The 27,906-nt window shown below is 41.8% G+C and overlaps 1 protein-coding gene across 1 annotated transcript in view; it reads left to right on the forward strand.

Moving 5' to 3' along the window:
• Nucleotides 1-1,479: 1,479 nt before the first annotated feature.
• LOC310858714 (alpha-1,6-mannosylglycoprotein 6-beta-N-acetylglucosaminyltransferase B-like) overlaps nt 1,480-27,906 on the forward strand; it is a gene marked incomplete at its 5' end in the record, with an annotated part of 152,539 nt that continues 126,112 nt past the window's right edge. The window contains 3 exon segments of the mRNA XM_083764959.1: nt 1,480-1,500; nt 1,503-1,549; nt 10,696-10,808. Of these exon segments, the coding sequence (XP_083621085.1) occupies nt 1,480-1,500; nt 1,503-1,549; nt 10,696-10,808 (181 nt within the window).

Below are 27,906 nucleotides of genomic sequence, written 5' to 3' on the forward strand. Positions count from 1 at the left end.
GCACAGCACACAGGCTGCGTGGGTGTCTGTGAGGTTTCCACGAACAGAGTCAGTCTTGCGTGAAGAGAGTTTGAGATTTCACCGCCATCGTTTGGTCCTATAGATCTCCCCCTGGCTCCACATTTCTGCACCACTGACTCCAACACTAAATAATATTTGAAGAGACTGGAAATTACCACAGAAATGTGTTGTTTGACAGAGGGAATATTCCAAAAGTTTTAGTTTGTTTCCCTGCTCGAGACAATGATCCTGTAGGCTATATTGGCAACACGCTGTACTTATTTGCATGTGGTAGACGAGTCATTGTAATTCATAGCTATAGTGACAGAACATTTAGAATGTCGCTTTCTGTGGAAAGAAATCTGTGGCTAAACTCATGGCTATCTATACAGTATCTCAGTGTTGGACACAATCTGGCCAATTTCAACACAGCTGTGGCCACCGGGTGCCGCTGTTATCATCCCAATAGCGATACCTTACAGTCGCTGTCCATGGTGCTGACGGAGTCAATGGCGAGGCTTTACTCCTAATAACTACAGATTGGTGTCTCATTGGACATGCAATTAAATACACTGCTTTCACATGTAGCCAGAGAGAGAGAGAGAGAGAGAGAGAGAGAGAGAGAGAGAGAGAGAGAGAGAGAGAGAGAGAGAGAGAGAGAGAGAGAATATAAGAAAATACATCCAATGTGAGCATGCTCCTTAAAAAATAACAAAAAAATAACAACTTAATTTGTAGCTCTACTTTAAGTGACGTTTCCCACGTGGCGCATGCTTGCGCTCATCATCTGCTTGAACATAAAACATAGGTGACGCCATTACGAAATGAAATGAGTTTCAGTTTGCACGAGGAGGAGGTGTGACACAGTCAACACAATCAGTGAATCAGCCCTGCTGCGAAGTGCCAACTACGATCCAAAAACCTCAGAGAGAGAGAGAGAGAGAGAGAGAGAGAGAGAGAGAGAGAGAGAATGTGAGCGCGCGAGAGAGGGAGAGAACAGCTGATTTCAGTAGAGAAACATCCTGTAGCTCTGCTTTCGACTAGAGTAGAGACTAGAGAAGGAATAAGAAATGTAGACGACACATGTATTCCAAACATTTGAATCAGTTTGAGAACCAGCTGACTCAAAACGGACCACACAACACGCAGCCTAGTAGCCTACAGTGACTTCAAAGAGAGATTATGACTGCACTTATTTGATGACGGAGTGACATTTTCATAGAACAAAATAGGCTACCCGCTGGTTCGAGGACTGCCGAGGGATTTGTCACGGACTGAATAGCTATACTCAATTTACACTTAGACTTAGGCGGGCTGCAGTAGCCTCATTTCAGATCTCCGAGCGCATATTTTCCAAGAGTCTACAGTGTATGAAAGGAGCACCGGATGGGACGCAGCTGAGATGTTTCGCTACCTCAAGTTTTACATCATAAGGTTAACCATGTTGAGGGTCGCCGATTTGGTCTTTTCTTTTGGGAAATGATTGCTGGAAGCGCCGACACGGTCAAATAATGGTTAGAAGATGTCTACTAACGTTCAAGCCATTCAGGTAAGGGACAAAGAAAGGGTCGAGTAAGCTATACATATCATGCTTTCACAGTTCACCCTCATAATGAATAAGACTCACTTGCAGCATGCAGAACAAACAATGGCTGATCCATTTAGACTATTAGCCTATAATATATTATTGCCAATTTGCCACAGTATTTCTTTAATGACTAGAACATGGGCATTCATTGATGTGGAAACAGTTAAAGCATGCCTGCTGAATGATTATGACATTATACGTCGGAGCCCCCATTCTCTCTCTGTGTGTGTGTGTGTGTGTGTGTGTGTGTGTGTGTGTGTGTGTGTGTGTGTGTGTGTGTGTGTGTGTGTGCGTGCGTGCGTGCGCTCTACATCCCCATTCACACACGAACACGTGCAGATGTTTCCCCAACAGAGATATTAAATGTCGTGTATGTCCATATGGGTACATCATGGCCACACAATTTGCAACGCAAGAGACTGTCTCTAAATGCTATATGTGACTTTATAGTGCCCTGCACGTGCACAATTAACTGGACTTTGTTCTGGAAAGATAAATATTACATAAGGGTTCCTTTTTTAATGCTTAAATAATTTATATGGTCAGGTCTGCTCTTGTAAGCCACATATAAATCATTGAGTTAATTTCCCATGCAGTTAAGTAACAGGTTGAAAGCTAGCTTGGTTGGACTGGGTGGGACTGCACTATTTTCATTCCGCTTTATCAACTTTATAAAAGGGATCCAAGCCAATACAATATAGGAGCACTTTACCCTCCACATAACCCACTGGACCAAGCATGTCACCTGTGATAATGTTAATGAAAGGCAGGGCTTTCCAGGAATTTCATTAGGATTTAGCTAAATCCTTGCATATTTGTAACAATATGTGCTCATTAAGCTTTGACTCAAATATGTTCTGAGTCAGTAAAGCTGTTAAAAAAGCTCTATTCTTGCTGACAATAAACTCTACTGTGAGGAGTATAGGTATACTATAAAACAGTGGGGAATAGCAATAGTCGTTATACCATCACAGGTTTTACGAGTGTCATCATCATTAACCATATAGCAACCTAAAGAAAACAATAGGCTTAGAGGTTTTATGATGCAACCAATTTTGAGGCAGCAGATATGGGATGTTTCCCAAGAAGATTGTGGTTGTTGGCAACTTGAACTAGATAGAGGCAATCTGTGGAGTTCATACCTCCGCCAGGCCCAATGGCCAGCCCAGGGTTATCGTGGGTTGCAGGCAGCCACCAGGACCTGAAACTGCAGGGTAAATAGCCATTCTATGATATATCAATTAACCTTTTGCATTTGTGGTACCCCCTCCAACTTGGGGATGATTGGAGGTTGCGTCCATTATGTAGGCCTATTGTTGTTTTTGAAAGAAATACAGGCTCCCCCCACAATGTCTTAAAGCCATATAAACAGTATATTGTTTTTGCATTTTGTTTAAAATGGGTCCCTCCAAATAAAATGTGGAAGGCATAGCTAGTCAGTGTCTACAATTATGATAGATGTTCATCACACATGTCTCCAGAGATAATCTGAAGCAATTTGTGGGATTTGTACAAAATCTGTAGGAATACCAGCAAACAAAATGTGTTTTGAACAAAATGCAAAATGGCTATATCTATTGTGTGGATAAGGGTGAGGCCTATACAGGGAGTTGTGTCAGGAATCCAGGGAAAAGGACCATTTTGATTGTACAAGCTATAGCTCCGAAGTTATACACCATGGTATAGCACCACTATGGTCATTTTTTTCCTTGGCCTGTTGGCAGCATGCATAATATATATTTTACAGATACAGTGGTTTGCAAGATTCACTCCAGATTCACATGCACGCACACAAGCACGCACTCGGTTGGCAACCGATCTAATAGATAGATCACATACTGGCCACATGAAGATCCATGCACATCAGATTCTCGTCAACTTTCCTAAATGAAATAAAGCAAAAGATCTAAACAAACAACATACAATAGCATGGATATGTGAGAGAGTTGTAAAATTCACTCTAACTGGCTCAAAATGTTACCCGTGCCTCCTTGATATTGGCTCTGAAGCAATACAAAGATAATAAAAAATAAAACTATTAAAGTTTTCTTGGAATATATCAGTCCTCACAACTCCATCCCTGACTCGCCATGCTTGGAAAAACTCACTCTCGCTTCAGAACCTTCTACCTTAGGGTGGAATCTGATAAGTGTTTTACGTGCGAGTGCGCCAATTAGGTGATAGCGGATCTCTCCTTCTGATCCAATTATAGAGAGCAGAGCATTTACTTTAAGCCTGTTAATTAAAGACTCGTCAGGCTGGGCCTGGGCCTAATCCTCCCCTATCGCCCACCTAACACCGCTTTGAAAAACAGCTAAATGATAAGACAGAAAATGATCGCCCCGGGACAGGGCTGGTGAGCAAACTGAGCCAGCTTCTGTACAGCACACCCACACACGCTGCTGGGCATCAAGCCTGATTTATTCTTTGTCGTACAACGGTGTATAAATTAAGCATTCATGTCTTCATTTGGCTCTCTGTTGTTCCTCTATGAGTGCACTCTGTTTCTAACACACATTTACTTTGCTCTCGCATGTTTCCTTCCTTCCTTCTTTCCTTACTTGTATTGTAAAATATGGATTTGAAAACTGTGTATTCACACACCTGTAAGACAGAAACATGCTGCACAATGTCCCAATATCTATGTGACTTCATGTATGCGGTGAAACAATATAATTCTCATTGTTAATTTAACTCAGATAGTGTAAACATGAACCTGAATCCAGTTAAGTTAACATGGAAGATTTCATTGTGCAGAAGAGAATGAGTTGAGGAGCTTTAACCCATTTTGCGTGTCTTAAGTACCAGGTCTTATTCCCTAACTTGAGTAAACTAAAGACCTGGAGGCGTGATCAATGCTCTTTGGCCACTCAGAATAGCCAAATGGCATTGATCACGCCTCCAGGTCTTTAGTTTACTCAAGTTAGGTAATAAGACCTGGTACTTAAAGGACCACTTCACCACTTTTCAACCAATCTTCATATAATAGGTCCTCACTAATAATCATGATAAAATGGCACGATTTTGTTCTACTCAGTCTGTGTCTCCTAGGAGGGCTGTGGGCAGTTTAGAAACCGTCTTCCAGTGACATCATCATTAGGCAGATTATTTTTTAAACAAGATGTTTTTACAAAAATGTTTAGATTTTCATTATCGTGAGAACGATGGCTTCCATTTTCGCATTGCAACTTTTCAGGACTAGGAAGCCTGCAGTTTTTATTAGCTTATATTCCCCATCGATGATGTCACTGGAAGACGGTTTCTGAACTGCCCACAGCCCTCCTATGAGACACAGACACAGATTAGAAAAGAATTGCGCCATTTTTTCAAGATTATTAGTGAGGACCTATTATATAAAGAAGGGCTGAAAAGTGGTGAAGTGGTCCTTTAAGACACGCAAAATACAGCCCAACTTTATCTCCAATCTCATCTGTAAACCTCATAAATTTAAGACATCTACTGTAGAGTTGTGATTTAGTACATGACACATGTTATAATTACTACCCCCCCCCCCCGCTTTCCAGTGTTTATATTATATGTAACATTATTATTCATGCATTGACTGACTGTCCCTGTCGCCAATGTACCCATTAATTAGTTGTACTACAGTAGGTGCATTGGTGGGTAAAGCGTAGCTTCGCATTCGCGAGTGAATGATCACTGGATCATGGGGTTCAATGCCATGAACAATAATCCTTGATTATGTAATTCCATTGGACTTGAAAGGAGGGGAAAGGGGGCATTTTTGTCACAGTACATTTTGCACATGTGACATTTGTCCTCTACATCCTATTAGGAGCAGTGGGCACTATTAATATAATGCCCGGGGAGCAGATAGTCAGTGGTTAAGCGTCTTGCTCTGGGACACTTTAACACGTACTGTATCTATCAGGAAGAAACCATAAAATACACAGGGAAGACATATTATAACCACACCTGGGGGTCTAGAGTAATGTCAACTCCATAGACATAATTATACAAAACAGGAAAGGTACAAATCTATGGCACTATATATATCTTTAAATATTCATATTGAACGTTTTCCTATGATTTCATAGCTTCATCAACCTGTTTGACAGCGCTGTCATTGCTTGTGTGAAGTAATGCGTTTTGTTATTTTCAGAAAGTACGTGTAGAAATATAGCATTTTGCTTGTAGATCTGCTATTTTCAGTCAACGTTACTCCAGAAAAGGGATGCTAGGGTTAAAGTTGTTAAAAGAATGGCGGCACCCCTGCAGTAGCTCTGAGGACCCCCTCTATAGGGATCCCAGACCCCTTGTTTTACACAATTGATAGCCTTTCATTCAGACCGGCAGTCAGTCATCTGTGGTTCCTGTCTGGTCTTTGTGCTCATCACATTGATAAAATGTTGCACATTAAAATGCTCAGCAGAGACTCCACTCCACCATCAGCAAATGAAGCTGATGATCAGCGTTCAAAATTGTAATCAGTCACAGTTAGTGTTTAGCAATTAATGCTTACTGTAAGCTTGGATTGGTATTCAATAATGCAATCCATTGGATGTCTCCAACTCAGCGATAACCTTATTACACTACTGTTACTGTGCATCCAGTTGCTATTGGATTACTTTGCCTTCAGAGGCCTATTAAAATATTGCGGTAATTTGTCAGTTTATTCCAAATACAATGAAAGAAATGCGGTTCAACTTAATCATTACATTAGTTTGCTTCAAGTGATGTTACTTTGCATATAATAGTTCTATAATTACTAATTAATTATCAAAATGACGTTTCTCCTTTTGTAGACATGTTTTTTGTGTAACTAACACATAATCACCCAGTCAAGTAATCAGATTTTTCTTTTTGTTATTTTCTTTTGCTCTGACTCCAAGAGATTAAAGCCATGGTGCTTCAATCACATTACTGTAATGCCTCAATATGTACTTAGAACAGATCTGTCTTTCGTCTTTTGCTAATCATAGACTATATCAGTGTCTGCAAAATAATACTCATCATCTACATCAGTGATTCTCAACCTGTGGGTCAGGGGAGGCCAGGGGGTCACCACATAATGATATTATATATAATATATATATATATATATATATATATATATATATATATATATATACATATATGTGGCCTGAAAAGGTTGAGCAGCACTGATCCGCATGCTTGCAGTCATTCTAGTGTATTGTGAGTGAAGACCAAACGCCCTAGCTCCAGCCTGGCTCCAGCACAGTATTAAGCCCCTGTGGAAGCCTGCCAAACCACCATGGCCAATACTTATCAGATTATTCATCATCGGTCTCATCCCTCCGGGGCAGTCGGTTTAGTTCAATACCTTATCCGTAAGTGGCCATTCTTCAATGCTGTTGATAGGAGGCCATTTGTTATGATCTCATGTAATATCAAAAAAGTTTTCTTCAGAACTTCTAACGAGAGGAAGTGTTGTCATATTTCACAGTCTGCCCTGCACTCAAGCAAACAGCTTGTAGTTTAGTTACTGTAAATGAATAATTTACAGTATTTTTGTTTGTCATCCTATTGAACCCCAGGACTGCTACTGTAGGTGGGATTCACATATCAGCTAATGGGGATACTAATTTATAGACAACTAATATCGTAAGCGATCTGCTTTATGGTCTCTGGTGCGGAAACAGATAAGTAATCTGTGCAAGGTTAGCTCTAAACGGTTACATTAAATGAGATAATGACCATTGGAATTTTAAAGTTCCAGAATGCGGTTCTTTGCGAACCATCCGTCCAACCATTCAATGTGCACTTTGGTCCCAAACTTCATCTTGTACTGGCTGGATTGCAAAGGAATTGTCCGTCCATCTTGATGAACCTCGGGGGATGACCTCTACTGATTTTGGTGACCTACTGTATGTTCTTTGTTCTAGTGCTACCATTAGGCCAAATATCCACTTTCACACATTTTACTCCGCAAAGTTCTTACTGGATTGCCACTGCATTTAGGCTACATAAGGTCCCTGCACACAGTGTGTTTTTCGGATTATTAGCAGCGTTTCTCCATCGGTTTTCCGAAAAACGCGTCCAGTGTGCAACCACCTTTAATCCTATAGACTAGTGCTACTGTACCACATACACGTATAGTTCCATAGTGCTATTTCATTTTGTATGTATGTCAAACTGTGTCTTTCTCCCTCTCTGTGTATGGTATGCATGCATGCTCGTGTGTGTGTGTGTGTGTGTGTGCGTGTGTGCGTGCGTGCGTGCGTGCATGCGTGCGTGCGTGATGATTTGCAATGGACACGTCCCTGACTATGTTCCTCCAACCACATTGTTGCATGGATTGGAAAGTCCCCACGTACGCTGGTGGAGAAAACACGGCCACTGCACCTCTGTAAATGGCCAATTTGCCCATCCGTTGCTTGCCTCATGCCCAATGAGCCTGCCCTAAAATAGGGCCATCTGTCTTGTTCCATTATACTTCCTTTCCACAGCAGTTATTGAGTAAACTCTAAATAAATTGGTGGAGCATGAGGAAATCCTCATTGAGTTTATGAGAATTCACGAAATATCAATGCATTGTCACATACACTAAAGCCCTATACTGTATAGCAGCTTTACATTTCTTCTTGACATTTATTATAGTTACCATAGTCATTGCCACCCGATCCCCGGCCAGGTCATACCTATAAGTCTCTGAAAATGAGACCCAGTACCTCCCTGCTTGGCACTCAGCACCAAGGGTTGGGTTGGAGATAAATCCCTGCGACATACTATAGCGTCATGTCCAGGGGGTGTACTTGTACATCAAGCCGCCTCACACTACAGAAACAGGATGGCTCGGCAAGGCTTACTTTACTTACTTACTTATAGTCATTGCCAGTATTCTGTATAATTTTGATTGATTGATTGATGAATTTATTAACAGATTGGAGAATTACAGTACATTCAGGGATTCAGGTTTTACGGGGGGCAGTTTCGAATTGCCACTCATTTAACCTGCATAGGCATGTACATGTACTTTAACAGATGATTGTACTAACTATATTTTGTTATCCACTTGAGAATATGAGGCATCTTTCATTTCCAGTCTCACAACTTTTGTCTTGGCATTGTAAGATCTCTAAGTTAACCTTTATGCCACATACACATAATAGTAATAGAATGTCTGACTTTGCCATGAATGAATTGCCTTTGAATTAAAAATAAATAAATAAAATCTCTTCATGGCATGGACCTAACCCTCTTCTTACATTCTCACTTAGAGGGAAAAGTGTGTGTATAGATAACAGAGTTAATGTAAATTAGTTTGTGTTAAAACTAAAGGAGCTAAAACACTGGGACGAGTGAACAAAGTGTTGACTCTATGGTGGTTAAGTGGCCTGTGCAACATGACAAACGACCCTGTCTGACCCTCTATCAGCCGAGGAAAAGGCTAGGGAAAGGGGGAAAACCATTGGAAGGTTCGTAAAAGAGAATTATAGGCAACCTGAATGTAGCTAAGGTAAACCTGAGAGGCCTACATGTCTGGCGCCAGAGAACATACAGTAGGATGATGTGGTTGGGAAGACAGCACGGATTCAGAAGTGGCGGAGTGGTGTAGAGAATTATAGAGAAGCTCTAAAGTCTAAACTGTATAAATGCACCATTTGCCATTTATTAAACTTGTGATGGTTATGAGGTTGAGGGGAAGACTTTAAAGGTGTTTGAATGCAGTGAGTTAAATGGAAAAGCTTCTGTCTGCAGAACCGTTGAGGATGCAGAGGATGGGTGACAAGGTGTTGGACCTAGGGGGAGCTCATGTGGAAAATAATTGTGGAAAACAGCGGAAATGGGTTTGGCGGAGGATCAGAGTTGGGAGCTGAAACTTTGAAAAAAAATGTGCAGGGAAAGATGAAAGGGTGAGTCAGCTATTGCACTGTAGCCCATGGGCGACGTGGGCTGCAACAGAGTATGAATATTGTTGGTGAGGATCCAGCAGAGCATCTTGGAGAGGGAGTCAAATGGCTTGAGGCTGCTCTTTGCATCCAAACATTAAGCAGACCGCAAAATTATATGGTGCCTTTCCACTGGACCCCCAAAGAAGGTTAGGGATTGAGGAGAAGGGAGGAGGGTGTACTGTATGTCGTGGAGGTTGTGAAGCAGAAAAGAAAAACAGTTTAGTCATGCAAGAGCATGTATATTCATGCAGTGGTGATTGGAAATGGTCAGTGTCAGGGAAAGGGGGACCTCAATTGACTCCTAAAACTGCATCGTCAACTTAATTTTATGCTCTGATAGTGTAATATAGTGCAATAGCAGTTGTGGTGTACAGTATGACCCATTTTCTTTCCGTTGCTTAGACAGAGAAGCAAGATGAGACTGGTTTTTGCTTCACAGACCTTAGTGTATGTGTGTGAGAGAGAGAGAGACAGAGAGAGAATACTTGACTTATTTTGAGTCTTGACTGATATTATTCTAACTTAATCATCGTATTTAATGGTTTCTTTTACACTATCGAGTACTAGATTTGCACTATACCTTCAGTGTTTCTGCCAGCTGTATTATATGTGCATGTGACAAATACATACCTTACCTTGAATCTTGAAACTGTGTACAGTTACAGTATACCTGTCTACACAATCTCCTCTCCTCTCCTCTGCTCAGGGATACACTATAGCCTACTGTACTTGCCCTTATGTGAACATTGACAGTGGTCCTGGCTATGTGTGCCAGCTTGCTAACAGCACACCACGCGGTCAGATTCGGGAACGAGTGCCTGTCATCATCATAATCATCGCCATCATCTTTTCTGCATGATGTGTATTCTACTGTATTAATCCTCCACCTTCAAATATCTGATGTTTCTTAACCTTTCTCTCCCCCACCCCCCCCTCTCTTCCTCTTCTTGATTGCATTTATTTTTCAACCTCCACCACACCGGTTCCCATTCACCATGTCTCACCCTGTGGTTGTCGATCTTCCCCACTCATTTTTATAATGTCTCTCGTCTCTCATCTTTTCCTCTGTCTGGCTGACCTCTCCACGCATCCATATCTTCCCTCTATGCATATATCCAAACTTCTCTTTCACCCCCAACCCCCCCTGACCCCCATGGACCCCCCCTGACCCCCACGGACCACCCCCCACCTCCTCTTCCTGTGCTCCTCCCTCCTCTCTTGGTGTCGCAGGATATTCGTGGTGGGGATTGGCTTCTTCAGCCTGTGCTTTCTAATGACCTCTCTGGGGGGGCAGTTCTCTGCCAAGAGGTTAGGGGACTCCCCCTTCACCATCCGCACCGAAGGTACATAAACTACAGTATGAGTGAGCGTGTATGCGTGTGTCTGTGTGTGTGTGTGTGTGCGCGACTGTGCGTGCATGCGTGCGCGTCTCTGTCTGTGTGTGTTTAAAATACTGTACTGTACACTGGGGCTTGCAATGTCATTCCCCATTAAACCTGATATTGCAAGTATTGCATTCCGTACATGTACACTACCCCCAAGTCTGTATACGTATATCACACTGAAATTAAATTTGAATATGGACATTTGTCTTTGGCACACCGGCAGTCAGATTACAACAATAAAAACAACATTACATAAAATTCACAATGCATTAAAATACTATATAAAATGCATTCCCATAACGCAGGAACAGTGATCATGCAGGGCTGTGGGGATTGGGTGGTGGAACTATTTAAACAAGTCACAATCAAGGCCTTGTAACCCTTCCTTTTTTACTCTAATCCTCCTGCCTGATGGCAACAAGTCAAATTCAGGGCGAAGAGGGTGGGTAGAATCATTGTAAATCTGAATAGCCTTTTTGGTTACGGAGCGGTTGTATATGTCCTGAAGTTGCAATTGTTTGTCTCTGTGATCTTTGTAATCTTACTAACTTGGTTGACTACCTGGGTGAGCTTAACTGAGAGATTCCCATACCAGGACACGATGTTAAAAGTGTGAACACTTTCAGTGAGTGACCTAAAGACCATGGGTGTGTTTACTATAGGATTAAAACGTATCAGTTTCCTGAGAAGAAATCCTCCTCATTAACCAACGGAGGGGCCCGTCTAAAGCGAACTTGAACAACGAGAGCCTCCACCCAGCAAGCTAAAGCGAACGAGTTGCTATGGCGAATTGCTAAGTTCGATTGAACCGAATCAGCCCCATCCGAGTTGCAACCCGATAGGCACAGAATCGTAAATAATGTTATGGGGAGCACATTTGCCCCAACTGATATAATATGGTGAAAGCCACACCTCCGTCACGGTCAAAACAGTAGTAGTGCAATATGTACAGATTGTTGGGGCTTTCTAGTATGTACGGAATTGCCAATCCGTGTAATTTCACGGGTTTGGGTGAGATCGGGCTACCCCATTCTATTTCTAACCATCCACATGGGACGCTAACATTGTCAGCTAGTGCTGCCTGGTAAAATATCAACGTTGTAGTGCTTATTTGTTACAAAGCCTCATTTGAAATCTGATGTTTCACCAATGCAAATAATTATTTAGCCTAGATTTAAAACAACTCCAGAGTGTACCGTCTGATACATCTCTGTGGTCACGCATAGTCGCGTACAGTTCATTCTGTGTGTCATTCTGTGAGAGACAGTGTGTGTGATCGTTCAGTCATTTGCTATTAGCTAATATACTATACACGTTGAAAGGTCAGTGGCTAGATGGGTCAAATTTAATTCGTTTGAACTTTGAGCAGAGTGGGAGACAGCAGAACTGGAAGCCTGACACTGTACTACTGTAAGTGCCATCCCAGAGCACAACAAGTATGACAAGCGGCAAACCACTGATTCCTTCATTGAAGTCTGCTCTGCGTCTTGTCTGAACAGCCCGTTATGGCTCAATGGTTTTCAACCATTTTCATATCAAGACCCATTATTTCTTCAGCATTTGAGCCACGGACCACCATTTGATGACATTTAGCCTCTCAGACCCAAAACGTAGAATATTTTGTTATCCTTGGATAAGATTTTGTCCACAATTCCATGCTGTATTGATGTTGGTACCTGATTAGGAGAGATAACAGGCAAACGACCAGAATAACAATTCTTCTACGTTCTCTAATCTTGTAAATTAAGTGATGCAGATATTGAACAATAATTTAACTCTTGAGGGTGTAAAATAAAACCAAATGGACCATTTGGTTTCATTTTATGCTCTCAAGGGTTAAAGATCTATAAGGGTCCATTTGTTTACCAACTCTCCATCATTCAACTGGGGACCAATTGGAACCCTCTCAAGGACCACTGGTTGAAAACCACTGGTCTACACTATATTTACTGACAGTATACACACACCACCGGTGGAGGCAACTGTGAGCAGTTAGGGGTTCTATTGCTTACACCAATACCTACCCAAGAAGAGGGGATTGAACCGGGAACCTACCATTTCCCAAATGGCCATTCTACCTCCTGTCCTGAGCCACTGCAAAAATGATCAACCAGTAAATTCTGTGGTATATTTGTGAAGAAAAGAAAACATTACGTTGATTTAACATTCACCAAGCAAATCCCAAAGGGAGCTTTCCAAGGCCAAAGCAAGATAAACATGCAGTAAGATTCACAGGGAGGCATTGGCAGGATGTGGGTGTTTTCAAGCTGTGAAGTAGTGACTGGAGAATGGATGACACACCAATATTACAAAGGTTCAATAATACAATACAATACAATACAATACAATACAATACTTTTAGATTTTAGCTATACCTGTGTATATGGGTATGTGTATATCCGTGTTGCGACATGAGCTTGCTATAAAATTATGAACATTTTTTATCATTTTTAACTCAAATCTTTGCTTCTGGGGGTCACTGGAACAAAATATTTTGAGATGGGGGTCAGTGGTCAAATGCATATAATTTTGGGGGTCATTGACATTTTTTTTTGTTTTTGTTTTTTAAATTGTTAGGACATTTTTTGAATCGGTCTCAGGTCTTAATGGGTTAAAAGTGTGTTATTTTTTCCCCCATGCAAATAGTGACAAAAACGACTTGATAAATGATATACAGTATATGTGAGAAAAATAAATATGTCTGGAAGTGTCATGTCATGTGCACGCTCGCATGAGACACGGGTGGAACAAATAATTTGTAATTTCCAGGCAATCTGGTAGCTAAATGAATCTAGCCTCCAACCGAACGGTAGGCCTAGAGAACACATCTTGCTGGTTATTTTGCTTCTCTCTGAAATTATAATAGAGATAAACTACTGTGTCCTTGGCAACAATTTATTTCCTTTAATTTAAAGGAATACATTTTACAGGGAAGCGTATTGCTTTACAAGAGGGGGGGGGGGGGTGATACAGGCAAGCCATTGCATGACACCTGATTGCTTTTCCAAAACCTGCATTATTTACAGTATGCGGCCAATTTACGGCCTCTTCTCCCTATCTGCAAATGGCTGATCGTGCAAACTTCTGCTTCTCTGAGAGTGAGGGCCGTATTGCATCGATATGTGTGCCTGCATGTCTTTAGCAAAGCAATGAACCTCAAACAGTGGTTCTGCATGCACTGCACTGCTGGAAAAAGAAAACTATGCTGTCCCTTCTTTCCTGCATAATATACCATATGTACAGGGTGGCTCGATCAGCTGAAATGTAATTACTGTACCAATCATGACCACGCCCCAATTATGTCAAATTAATTGTCTCTCCTGAGGCAATGAAAAATGTGAGTACTACAATCCAATACTACTCCCCGCCTTCTAATTAAAATAAACTCATTTATTTATTTCCAGTTATGATGGAACACATTTAGACACTATAGCTGAGACCTACATGTACAGTTATTGATGTCTGGAAGCATGCTTTCTGGCTTCTGTCCAGCTTCTGTCCAGCACCTCCATATCGCACCACCAAAATCTCATTATCACATTGGCCAGTCTGAGATGTCACATGACATGACAGTAAGTGTGTGTGTGGGGGGAGTGGGTTGGAATCAACGAACCAAAGACAGAGAAATCATGATGTTCCATCTTATCTCTGGCTCTACAAATGATGGTCCAGGCTCGTGGACACACACACACACACACACACATACCACTGGTTCTGAGAGCGCATGCATGTGCGACGTGTGTTCTCTGGTATGGATGTTATACTGTATGCTATGTATAACCTGTATGTATATGTACAACATACGTATGTATGACAGAGTGTTAGATGAAAGGTGTGTGTGTTTGTGTGTGTGCGTGTGTGTGTGTGTGTGTATGTGATGAATTGGTATTAGTTAGTGTCTATGTCTTTCTTAGTGTAATGTGCTTGATTAATTAACCACTCATGCACTGCAGTCTGGGCAGACATCTGGAGCAAGCTCATTAAAAACTGTAGAGTGTCCAACCACGCTGTCCCATCCCACAGGAGTGTGTGTGTGTGTGTGTGTGTGTGTGTGTGTGTGTGTGTGTGTGTGTGTGTGTGTGTGTGTGTGTGTGTGTGTGTGTGCGTGTGTGTGCATGCGTGTGTGTGTGTGAAAGAGAGAGAGAGAGAGAGGGATTGGGATTGTCTACTTTTGTAATGTGCCTCCATCTGTGTTTCCATGGATGTCTATTGTATGTGAGAGCATACGTTTGCTCACGCAAAGTTTAGCCATTTATATGCACAATGTAAACAGTATCGCCGTGTGTGTGCATGTGCATTCCTCTCGCTCTCTGTTCTCCCCGTGTGTGTTTGTGATGAGCTGGCAGGAAATTGTCTGTTAAATGGGCCGACAGCAGCAATGTGGGACAAGATTGAGATCAGGGAGACAGAGCGAACGCTCCATCTGCTCTCAGCAAATCAGTCTCGCAAAACAACTGGTCCTTTAATTACGGCTCCCCCACGCCACCTGCGTGCACGCACACACGCACGCACACACACACAAAATATGTGGAGAGAATGAAAACCGCTGTCATTAAGTAGCCTACCACTTCGGGCAGCATGTGTACCGTGTTGTTGCTTTTGTTATGGTGGTCATTTAAGTTAAAGGTTTTTAGTATTTTAGTGCAGTAAGGTATTTCTGCTACTGCAGGTGTGTGGAAGTTGCTTATTTCCCCAAGTGAAGCTACTACAAATGTATCCAACAAATACTATAGCCACTTTGAGAGAACTCTATTCATCGTTGTCCAGTTTAACCACATTGACCCTGGTGTCTGTATTCTCAAAAATAGCCTATATGTTAATGCATACATCACACGTTGTATAGTAGAACTACAAGCACACAAGTTGAGGTCAAGGTTGAAAAAAAGAAAGAATTTGCTTGATTTGATATTTTTGTCGTATACTTTTCTTTAGATTTGGAGAGGGCAGAGCATGGATTACTGACACATGACCCCTGAACAGTCAGAAAGATTGAGGTGTGTTAAGTTTATTGGAATTAAGGACCAGCCTACACATCTGTTTTGATGGATGCAGCAGTATAGCTATTAGTCCAGGCTTATCTCAATTCATCCCAATACGCACGAGCGGGCATACTACAGGAATACTGTTCAATAAATAAAATGCTTTTCACAAGAAAATAAACCTGTTCCTTGCAAAATAGGTATTTTTTGCATGTCCGCACGTGTGCACAATGAATTTCGCAGACGAATCTGCGCTGCACCGCTGTCACCTCAGCGGGAGCGGCACAAATCGCAATTGTTTGGGTATTAACTGAATTTCCTCACCCCTGCCTCGTGCCACCGGCACCTCTCGCTCGCGTGGATTATCCGCTTCCACTCGGAGGTTTTGGAGAGCAGGGCTTCCACTCGAACCCCCCTCCCTCTCCTGAGTGACTCGCTGAGAACCGTGTGAGCCGTGGATGGAGAGCTAGAGGGGGCTCACTGTCGGAAATGAGGCTGGGGGGTGGGTGCCTGGGTGGTGGTGTATGCACGGTGTGTGTGTGTGTGTGTGTGTGTGTGTGTGTGTGTGTGTGAGTGAGAGAGAGAGAGAGAGAGAGAGAGAGAGAGTGTGTGCGTGCATGCGTGCGTGTGTGGACTATGGATTTAAGACGAAGTGAGAGAATATGCAGAATATAGAAAGCCTTTAATATATAGGAGAGAGGAAAAAAAGTCAGGCAGATGAAAGAGAGGGATTAAATGTACATAAGCAGAGGAATGTTCTCTTCAGATCCGAATCAGACAGACGAGAGTGGTTAAGTTGAGCAAATAGGCCCCTCCCTAGAGACCATCACTACCCTGCGGTTAATTGCAATAACAAGGACTCAAGACGGTTCTCCTTTACCCTTTAGCCACCAAACCCTGTCCCCCCTATTAGGAAAAAGTGAGTCCCAGGCAGTGTTGTTTTTGGCAGCAAAATTCTATTTTAGTTTTAGTCATATAGGGTGCCATTAAGGACTTCAAATAATATTACTAATCATATTACAGTTTTATGAGCTGGGGGCGTGTTGTATGTCATATTGCAATTTTGGGCATGTTAAGAAGCGCTTTCGACACCCTGTGGTTTGCGCAAAACGGCCTTGAATTAGTCATGGGTGTGTTTAAGGCGTGTTTGAGACGTACCCAATCAACATGTCCGTACTATTCTCTTTACCAGTCAGCTGATGTCACATACGGAATGCGCACTTTGGGGATCGTGGTATTACATTTCTTCAGGCTGGCACCATAGAAGACATGACATGACTTTGTCACATTTGGGTTAATTATTCCTATTGCACTGCATGCTGTCACCTTTATGCCTCAAAATAATTTGTTTCTATTGAAAAACACCAGTAAAATAACGTTTATTATATTTTATTTCATTCAAGTCATGATGAAGGAATGAGTTGAATGTTGAATAATGCTGTGCCTGTGGCCCTGATGTTATATGTTCTTCGCTCGTAGCATTTTATTGAAGAAGACTTGAATCGGGTGTGATACAGCATATGAAAGCAAACTTCCCAAGGATTATGGAGATGTTTTTATTTATTTTTAAGGTTGAGAAATGAAAGAATTATGGCCGTTTCTAATCTCAACATTTTACAAAAGAAAGACAAAAAAAGGCTGTTGCCATGTCTCATAGAAACAAGTAAATAGGTCTATAAAAATAAGCGCATATAACAGGGGTCTGCAACCTATTTTAAATGAAGTGCCATGTTTTTATTTTCTAGATAGTGAGTCTGCCATATCCAGATTAATTTTAATGACACCACATTAAAATAAAAAAACATTTTGATTGTCCACAAATATAAAGTTCTTCCTTATTTTTAAATATGTTCTTGCACATTGTTATAATGATCATTATATATATCCCCCTGCAGTCAGAGTTCATAGTTTTAATGAATGAATGTGATGCATTGTGAGCTGGTATAGATCTGCTATTTTCAAAAGTAATCTTGGAATTCTTTTATTTAATTTTTGGATTAGCCGTCCTTAGTTGGGCAAATGCATTCATCTGGGGATCCTTGACATGGGAATGTGCTGTGTGAGGATCACTGGTTTAAACAACATTAGGAGAAAAGCCCAAATAACCACTTTAGAAACAAGAAAAGCAACCACAAAATAGTACAACTACCAATATTTACAAGCAACTTTACAGAAAAAGAAGCCGCTTATAATAAACAGACATGGCAACACTCTACCAGCCTCCCAGAGCCGCTCAAGTGTAAAATCAAACAGTGCTTGTTGCGTTTATGAGGTGGTCAGACCCACGTCTAATCGTTATGCGCTGAGTGTCTTTAGGTCAAGGGGCTTAATAGAAAATTGCGCAAAGCGAAAATAATTAACATATGGACACTCCCACAATGCTAAAATATTCAGGAACGCCGTATGCCATAATGTGTGTGCGTTCAACACGGGCCGAGTGTGTTCAACACGGGCCGATATGCCTTTCATAATACCATTGTGCGCAGAGCGAGGGCAATTTATGTATTACCCCATTGTAAAACGGATCTTCAAAATCTGGGCCATAGTCTCTTCAATAGTTTTCACTTCGTTTTAGTCACATTTTAGTCACCTGGAATGTTCTAATGTTTAGTCTAGTTTTAGTCGACTAAATGTCATACGATTTTAGTCGACTAAATCTACAGTTGATTTAGTCGACTAAAATGTATTTTGACAGGCCTTGATGTCGTAATGACATATTTTACACTTTGGTTGCATGCTGAAAAATGCGTCGCAGCGCGACGCGTTGTGAGATTGTATATCTGCTATTTTCAGCATGCAACCCAGCAGAAAACTGGATCTCTTGTCCACTAGTCCCTTCCTAACATTTTAGTCTAGTTTTTATTTGTTGACGGAATTGTCAGTATATTTAGTTTTAGTCATCATAGATTCGTTTTTATTTCGTTTTTATTTCGTTTTAGTCAGTGAAAGAAGGTAGTCGACGAACATTTTTCGTCTTAGTTTTAGTCGACGAAAACAACACTGGTCCCAGGGCTTCTCCGTTTGCTACCATTCCTCCCATGAGTGGAAGGCTCAAATGTTTCAGATTCCAATTTAAACAAAGCCTACTGTATACTACCTGACCGGAGTGAGTCCCCGACAGTGTTGGAAAAGTTACTCAAAAACGGTTACTAAAAAAAACGTAATTACTCTACATAGGCCCCCCCCCCCTTGCTGATAGGGGCTACAGCTGGCAATTGTGTTATAAATAAACCGCCCCTGAAGGCACCCTCCTGTTTTCACATTAGGCCAAAATCAATAGTTATTCTTCACCATTATTAAATGTACAGTACATTTCACAGTACATTTCACAGTTTCACGGTCATCGCAGTAACTATACGGTACATACTGTAAGGAATTCTGAACCAAATTACCATAATCACATCAAATGTCTAACAATGTTTTAAAAAGCCAGGGCTCTAAAGTCACTTATATTTTGTGTGATTTATCTTGGCTTATGTCCAGCGGTGACATAAAAACTTGTACATTTAGCAATCCTGTCCTGTCAAGGTTGTATCAAGTCAGTTAAATTAATCACTGATAGATGACAGTTAATCTATGGAGAATGGTTAACCCATTAAGATCTGAGGCCAATTATAAAACTTATGTTGCTATCAGTGGTGCTCAAACTTTTATGTCAAGGATCCCCACAATTATATTTACAATATTTGGCCACTGACCCCCATCTTAGTCTTTTGAACACACCATTTTGTTTTAGTCCAATTTAGTCATCTGAAATTGTTTAGCCTTAGTCTAGTCTTCGCTGACTAAATTAAAAAATCTTAGTCTTTTAGTCTTAGTCTTAGTCAACTAAATTAACAGCGGGGTCTGAAATGAAAACGGTTCATAATCGACAGGAGGCTATAGAGAGAAACATTGGTCAAATGGGATGCAAAAATGTGCACAAACATTTCCGCAAAATCTAGATTCCATTACAATAAGTCAACCCGCACACAGTAGCTGCTGTTGACTGATTGCCTATCTATCACACGCCCACGCTGCACTGGTCTCTCTCTAGAGAGTTTTGTTTTCTCCTTTGCATGGCTGATGATCATCTCCTCGTCTCCATCACACGTCCCTGCAGTCATGTTTTGTACCCGTCTCTACCTGTCAAACTAATCCGGCACGACAAGTCGTCTGAATGTTTCCTACCGATGCTAGGTACAGCATAGCACAGGAGGAGCGAACGTTATGTGCAATCATCATAGCCACAGGGCTTTGCAGTGTGTGGGTGGCTGGGCATGTGTGCTGCATGAAGTATGCTTTTTTCGCTGCGTGTGTGTGTGCGTGAGCTGAGCAATAGGTAAAAAAAACATAGCCTTAGACCATTTGAGATATTATTGTCATTACAAAGGCTGGACTGTAAAGCGGTGGAAATGGACACAAAATGGAAATGTCCTAATGTTGCTCGACTCGTCCCCACGAAATGTGTATAATGGGAAAGGCACTTAAACCCAATCGTGGCTCCAATGGAGCTGTTGGACACAGAGGCTCCCATCCGTCAATGTTCAACTTGTTGAATTGTTACATACAGTGTTTGTGTTTGTTTGAGTGAGTGAGTGAGTGAGTGAGTGAGTGAGTGAGTGAGTGAGTGAGTGAGTGAGTGAGTGAGTGAGTGAGTGCGCGCGCGATCGTGTGTGTGTGTGTGTGTGTGTGTGTGCGACGTGTGCATGCGTGTGTGTACCTGCATGTGTGTTCGTGTAACTAGTTTGGCATTTAAAGTGGCTGTGTGGTACTATAAGACTGAAATAGGTCACTGCTAAAAAGCAACATATCGCTGCCCACTGCCCAGACAAGGTAACTTGGGGAGATAACGCTATTAGAAGAGATAAGACTTCTCTGGCAACTGCAGGTCGAGGCAAACTTCTGCAATAACAGGCAATTGGTTTGCTTTGAATTCATCCATTCACGCGGTTGGAGATGGACACTTGAACTTTATGTCTGGACCAGTATGCTGGACAAATGAATAGACAGCGTCAGATTAGTTTGAGAGAGGCAGACATTTGAAAACAAACACATCTTTGTTACTCCTGTCCACATTTCGCCTTATCCCCCCAGCCCCCACCCCCCTTTCCATTTCCCACCTGTGTTAAACTTCAGACTATTATCTATATTATTTCATCCACGGCCCATTCATACCTCCAATACATATTCATGAGAAAGCCTATCCTATTTCAAGGTGGAGTGGTCTGTTGCTGTGACACAAGCACTATTACCCTGCCCTAAATGAGATATGCCTCCATAACACATTATCCCACGGTTATGTCCCTGGGAATGTGGCTGTATAGCAATATGTTGTCTCAATTACCCAGCCTGCATCAGCCTTTTGTCCACAGGTCACTGGCTCATCGTTTCTTTCACCATATGCAGCCCCGATAGTGTCATAGTGGACCCTGTTCATGCTTCTCCTTCTGCAGTCGTGCACTAATGGTGTTGGTGGACCTGCAACCTCCCCATGTCCCCAAGAAAAGAAAAGAAAAGAAAAGAAAAGAAAAGAAAAGAAAAGAAAAGAAAAGAAAAGAAAAGAAAAGAAAAGAAAAGAAAAGAAAAGAAAAGAAAAGAATAAATTAGTCAGATGTGTTCATCTGTTTTCGTTGCTGGTGTGGGCTGATAACCGTAAAAGCACAAAAAGCGTAACTTGAGATAATGTTTCTCCTCTCTCCCCTCTACACGAATACATTAAATGCCTGATGTGTGACAGAATAATTACAGGTCTGCCAAAGTTTTTCTCTTGTTTGTTTGTTCTGCCCCCATTGTTTTTTCTGTTTTTTCAGTCAGGCTGGATCACCACAGACCACAGCCTTGAAGCCACCACCTTCATCTGTAACGATCGATGAAAACAATGCAGGAGAAGCATTTTATTTTAAGAAAATGCTACTGTAAACAGGAGCATGAAGGAAAATATTGTAAAAGCTTTTGAACTGCCGTGCTATACAGCATCTGGAAAGCAACACTTTATACCAGTGGTTTTCAACCAGTGGTCCGGGGACCACCAGTGGTCCTTGAGGTGGTTCCATTTGGTTTAACTTTACACTCAAGAGTTAAATTATTGTTAAACACCATTACTTAATTTACAAGAAGTCTACACAATTAGAGAATGTAGACAGAGGAATTGTTATTTTGATCAATGCCTGTCGCCTGTCATCTCTCCTTACATCGATACAGCATGGAATTGTGGAAAAGAAAATCCTATCGAAGTCTTTGGTTTGAGAGGCAAAATCTCATCAAATGGTGGTCCGTGGCTCAAATGCCTAATAAAAGAGGCAAAAGACAGGACATGAAACAGATCTGTGACTCATGTCGTTCTGAATCCTGTAGCTTATACGAAACACTTCTAAATACAGTACAATGCAAAAGAGTTATCTTTAATATAACATACTACCAAGCCATAAATCTAATAAATCCAGCTTAGGCCGTATAGAAAAAAGCAGCACATTGCAGCTCCCTCTGCATAAATAAGATATTTCAACACAAACACGTTAGCACTGCTGGCTATAGATAATGGCTTGGAGAACACAGTACTGTATGTACAGTAATGTATGCAAAGTGCTCTGTTGAATACAGTGTGTCTACTGTATGAAGTCATGCAATGCTCATGAGGACACCACTGCTATTTTTAGTAAAGTCTACAAGGAGCAAGTGACACATCTAAGAGACCGGAAGAGAGCGGGAGTGAGAGATGAAGAGAAACCAAGAAACGTATTATGTGCTGAAGCCTACAGTATAACAATGCATTGAATCGTGAGCTTGTAGATCGTATTCTCAGAGCGGAGCTGTCGTACGAAGGGATATAAATTAAGCGTGAGAGTTGACCTCTCTCTCTTTATTTTATTCACTCACAGTGCAGTGGTAATCTTTGATTTAAAGTCTTGCATTCACATGGACTCTCTCTCGTACACGCGCACGCAGTCGAACGCACCCCCACACACACACACACACACACACACACACACACACACACACCACACACACACACACACACACACACACACACACACACACACACACTCTCTCTCTCTTCTGTTCTTTGTTGCTTCATTCTTTTATTGCTTTCTCTCTCATTCACTCTGTCTCTCTATGTATTTTGTCCATGTTATTGCGGCAGGTCCATTTAGAGCTGGGTCACTGGTTGACCATGATGTTTCTCATATGAAAAACCAGCACATCATTTGTCATAAGCTGCAACCATCTCTCAGTTTGTGCCCTCTCGGCCAATCAGGGCACAGTGATATCCATCAATGATTTTGTATAGTGGCAGCATGAATATACAGGAAATAATGGACGGATCGACGACCGACCGAGCAACGGACCGACTGACTGACAGCAGCCTAGCTGCTTGCTCGTGGCTAAAACAGCTGAACAAGAGTTCTCTGTGCAGAACAGCACAATAATGTCAATGTTCATGAGGACCACCGGCTCTACGTTACTGCTGCCCCTCATTCACATCACTTTACTGTCAAACTCACAGAAAATTGTAGTTGAATGTATCCTTAATCAACCTGCAGACTGAACAGTGAAAATTGCAACAACCGAGATGGAGAGAAGGAGAATCACAAACAGACCTGAGAATGAGAAATAGGGAGAGAGTGAGAAGTTATACTTAGCCTTCCACTGAAATAATTACCTATAGGTGTGCAGTGTGGGGGCACACGTTAGTCCGACATCCCGTTAGTCCACCCGTGGCTTCCGCGTGCGGTTAGGGTTAGGGGATAGGGTTAGTATATGGGGCTCTATGGTCGGATTTGTGGGTGTCGGATTACTGGGACCGTCACGTCGGAATAACGCTACGCACCCGTGCGTAATTTGTGTGTGTTACAGTTTGACTTCCGTGTGCGTGCGTGTATGCATGCATGTTGTGTTCTGTGTCTTGTGTGTGTGTGCTGTATGTGTTTTGTGCAGCCCTTTGTGACATTATTTGTGATATTTGGTTAGGATATACATTTTTACTTTGCTTGACTTGCCCCATTTGAGATGTTTGCCTGCATGTGGAGATGGACTGCCACACCACCGGCTCTAAAGCGTTACTCGAAGGCAGATAAATGATGGTGTATTTACAGTAGCAGTACAGTAGAATAGGAGAAGGATATGGACCTGAAGCAGCTGTGATGCTTTTTGGGGGAAATGCAGGTGGGCGAGTGTCTAAATATAGAATTATAGAACGACCATAATATAGATTATTCACATGTAGGCGCACATTCTGCCAAAATAGCAGACCTACAGGGTCACAGGGGAAGCTCATAGATCGGCTATTTTCAGTGAATAATTCTGTAGAGGGTCAAAAGGGGCAACTACAGTTAAGACCCCTGGGAGTATCCCATAATCCCGTCAAGTATATAGGGTTTAAGTGGTTATAGGCACATGTACACATGCAGTATCATTCACCCAGTAGTCAGACAATCAAATGGAATTATGGTCTGGCTAGCTCACAACAATAATGGATCTCTAAATGAGACTGGTTATATGCACAGAAATTGGTTCTTTTTTTTTGTTTCAATGAGCAACACAGTTGTTCTCTGACGCAGTGATAAGAATGAATTTAGGCTTTGGTGTATGTTTTTTAATCTTCCATTTAATGTAACTATCTGTTAAGAGTGATTACGGATGAGGACCCAAATGCAGGCGACAGCAGGCAGAGCAATAAACTTTAACTATTAAACAAACTGAGGTTCTTCCATAAACAGGGCAAAGAAGGCAACAACAGAGTAACAGAAAACCAAAACCAAAGAGAAACAGTCAGGAACACATGAGCAAATACATACAAAACATACTAAAATCAGTGAAATGACAGAAATACATATTAAAGTCCAATATCAAAATAAGGACAGTCAGAGTTCACGGTCCGTGACACTATCTTGTCATACTGTATAAATGCCCTCATCATGACAGCAGCTGATTTAATGTAAAACAAAGGGCTGTGAGGGTATTAAACATGGACCAGGAACTGACAGCTCTCCAGTTATTGATTTTCTAAAGTGCACTGCTTTTATATGCACACGGGCAGCATCTAAAATACCACTTTTTGTTACTGTGCTGCACATTGCACATGCATTCTCATTGACTTCTTAGGGTTTTCTCGTGAAACCTCAGGACATCACTTAGGCTGAAGAAATGTTTAGCATTTTAATGGAAACCGTTTCCAAATGGATTCAACACCAGGAGCCTTTCTTTCTCGTCTGAAACTGTCATATACTTCATGGTGCATAGACATTTGCTGTCTTTTACAAGTCACATTTAGTCGCATTTTAGTCATCTGAAATATTTTAGTGTCTAGTTTCATAAATATAATTTATTTGTTGACAAAATTGTCAATAATATTTAGTCTTATAGTTTTTATTTATTTATATATATATATTTTTTATTCCACGATTTTGTAACCCATTTTTCACCCCTGTGTCAATCATCTAATGTGATCCTGGGCTCTACACACCCTCCTCCAACCTAGTCCCCATATATGGGGGACAAGGGGAGAGCAACGGACTTGAACTCGTCTCGTCTAAGTCTTATAGTTTTAGTCATCATAACTTAGTTTTTATTTTGTTTTCGTCAGTGAAAAAAGGTATAGTCGATGAACATTTTTCGTCAAAGTTTCAGTCGACGAAATCAACGCTGATGATCAGTTCAAACCACAGTGGAAGTTCAACCAGGGTCATGGTTATGGTCACAACAACGTAGAAGAAGTTCTGCACCTACACTCATAACGACATTATCCATTTGCTAATGACAGCCCTTGGCTCAGCATTAACCGGGATCACAGTCACTTAATCTTTTTAACTTAATCACTTAATCACATATTCAATCTTTTTGTTGGATTGAATATGTGGGCGGATATGCTACTGTATGTGTGTGGAAAGCTGTACTACTGTGGTAGAGAGAGTGTGTGGGCGTGCGAGAACTTTTTGAGCTGCCGCGACTTTGAAGTCTGATTAATCGTGTATTTGATTGATCACATTCATTTCTGTAATGGAATTACTCAATTCGGCGTCCGTCTTCAAAAGGTCCCGGCGGGCCAGCCGGGAACACAGAAGAGTGATACGTGTTGGCCTGGAACACAGAAGAGTGATACGTGTTGGCCCGGAACACAGAAGAGTGATACGTGTTGGCCCGGAACACAGAAGAGTGATACGCGTTGGCCCGAGCCTCTCCATGTGAGGACGTCTGTGGAATACACGCAGACACAAACCCAGCCATCCAAGCAGTATAGATTATTTACACGTACAAATCATCATCTCGTCTAATCTCCTGCCCGCATCCACACAAGTAAACACAGGAGATTACAAATGTGTGTACCGATACGGGCGCACACATGAATGCACTTATACACACACTTTCGGTCACAGTGTGTGTATAAGTGCAGATACGCGCACGCACGCACGCACGCGCGCACACGCACGCACGCACGCATGCACACACGCACACACGCACACACGCACACACGCACGCATGTATGAGTGAGTATACTTGTACAGTGCATATGCCAAACACACATAACCAACAAGCTTCCACACACACATGTACACAAATGCACACACGGACGCATGCCTATACAGTATACACGTATCATATACATGTACGCTTGCTCGCACACAATGTGCATACGGGACCGGTACATGCAGTTGCGCACACCGCTCCTCCCAACCACCAGTGCAGAGGCAGCTGACCACAGACAGATTAACTTTCCAAAATGGCCTCAAGCCACTAACATGACTTTGTGCCATTGAAATCCATGCTGCAATCCGAAGGAGAATAAAAATGTTCATAGCAATTAAATGTGTATTATGTCTAGATTAATGTGGACCTCACTGTGGTGCACTTACGTTGCATAATGCATCAAATCATGCATTATGCATTACAACTTATTCTGTGATTATTCCTCTTGGTCACGCGCACGCACGCACGCACTCACTCACGCACGCATACACGCATACACACACACACACACACACACACACACACACACACACACACTTTCATATAGTATATTTTGTCCTTAAGAGATCTCTGTAGCTCTAAGCATGCATGTCTACTCTCACTAGCCATTCATGCTTTCAACTAAGTCAATGGTACTGCATTTTACTCACCCATGAGCTTTTCCTTTATATAGTGAGTCTATATACACATTTGGTTCTGGTTGCCTGGCCCTAGAGCAGTGTTTCCCAACATCCAAAGATCACAGAGGGCTGGGGGGGGGGGGTCTCAGATTGTGTCATGAGGGCTGGGGGGGTCTCAGATTGTGTCAAGGGAGCCTACAATGAAGCACAGGTTGGGAACCGCTGGCCTAGGCCTGTGGTTTTTACCCTTTTTCATATCAAGACCCATTATTTATGGATTATTCTGGATTGGTGGTAACCTGACGCTGCCAGATGAGGGCGGTATTGGGTAACCATGTTCCCCAACACAGCACTCATCTGGGATCTCTCAGGCAGTTGAGCTGACAAAAATCTGTTCCGTACCGGACCAATCAGCGTGAGCTAAGGGCGGTATATGTGCGAAACCGGACGTGAAGCTATATAGACACGTCAATATGATTGGTTGTGTTTGCACGCCCACACGGTGATAGACAGACGGTCCCATCCAATCATCTACCAAGTATCTTGAAAAAAAAGGAACAGCCCCGTCATCAAATTTGCTTCCGTGATCCCAGATCCCAATAAGCTGTGAAACAAATTTGTGTAGCAAGCTTCTTGGATCTGGCAGTGTCAGGTTAGATTGGTGGTACCATTAGGAGAGAAACGTTGATAAAAAATGTGTTCTACATTATAATTGTGTGTAGACCTCATGTAAATTAAGTAATGCAGATGTTTAACAAACTCTGTAAAATGAAACCTAAATGACCTGTGAGCGTGCGTGATTGTTATATAAATTATTTTTAAAGCCTGATTTACTGTATTCTTGTATGATGGTGCATGGCATATAGGCATATATACTGTAGGGCTATTTTCAGCACTAAAGTTAGACCAAGTGTCTTTCTGTCACCTGAGCACATGCTACAGTATGCTACTACATTTCTATTGATATGGCGTCAATGTTTGAAGCACATTGGAGGCGAAACTTCCTTTGCA

The sequence above is a fragment of the Protomyctophum parallelum genome (assembly GCF_964188405.1).
Source record: "Protomyctophum parallelum genome assembly, chromosome: 5".
Taxonomy (NCBI): domain Eukaryota; kingdom Metazoa; phylum Chordata; class Actinopteri; order Myctophiformes; family Myctophidae; genus Protomyctophum; species Protomyctophum parallelum.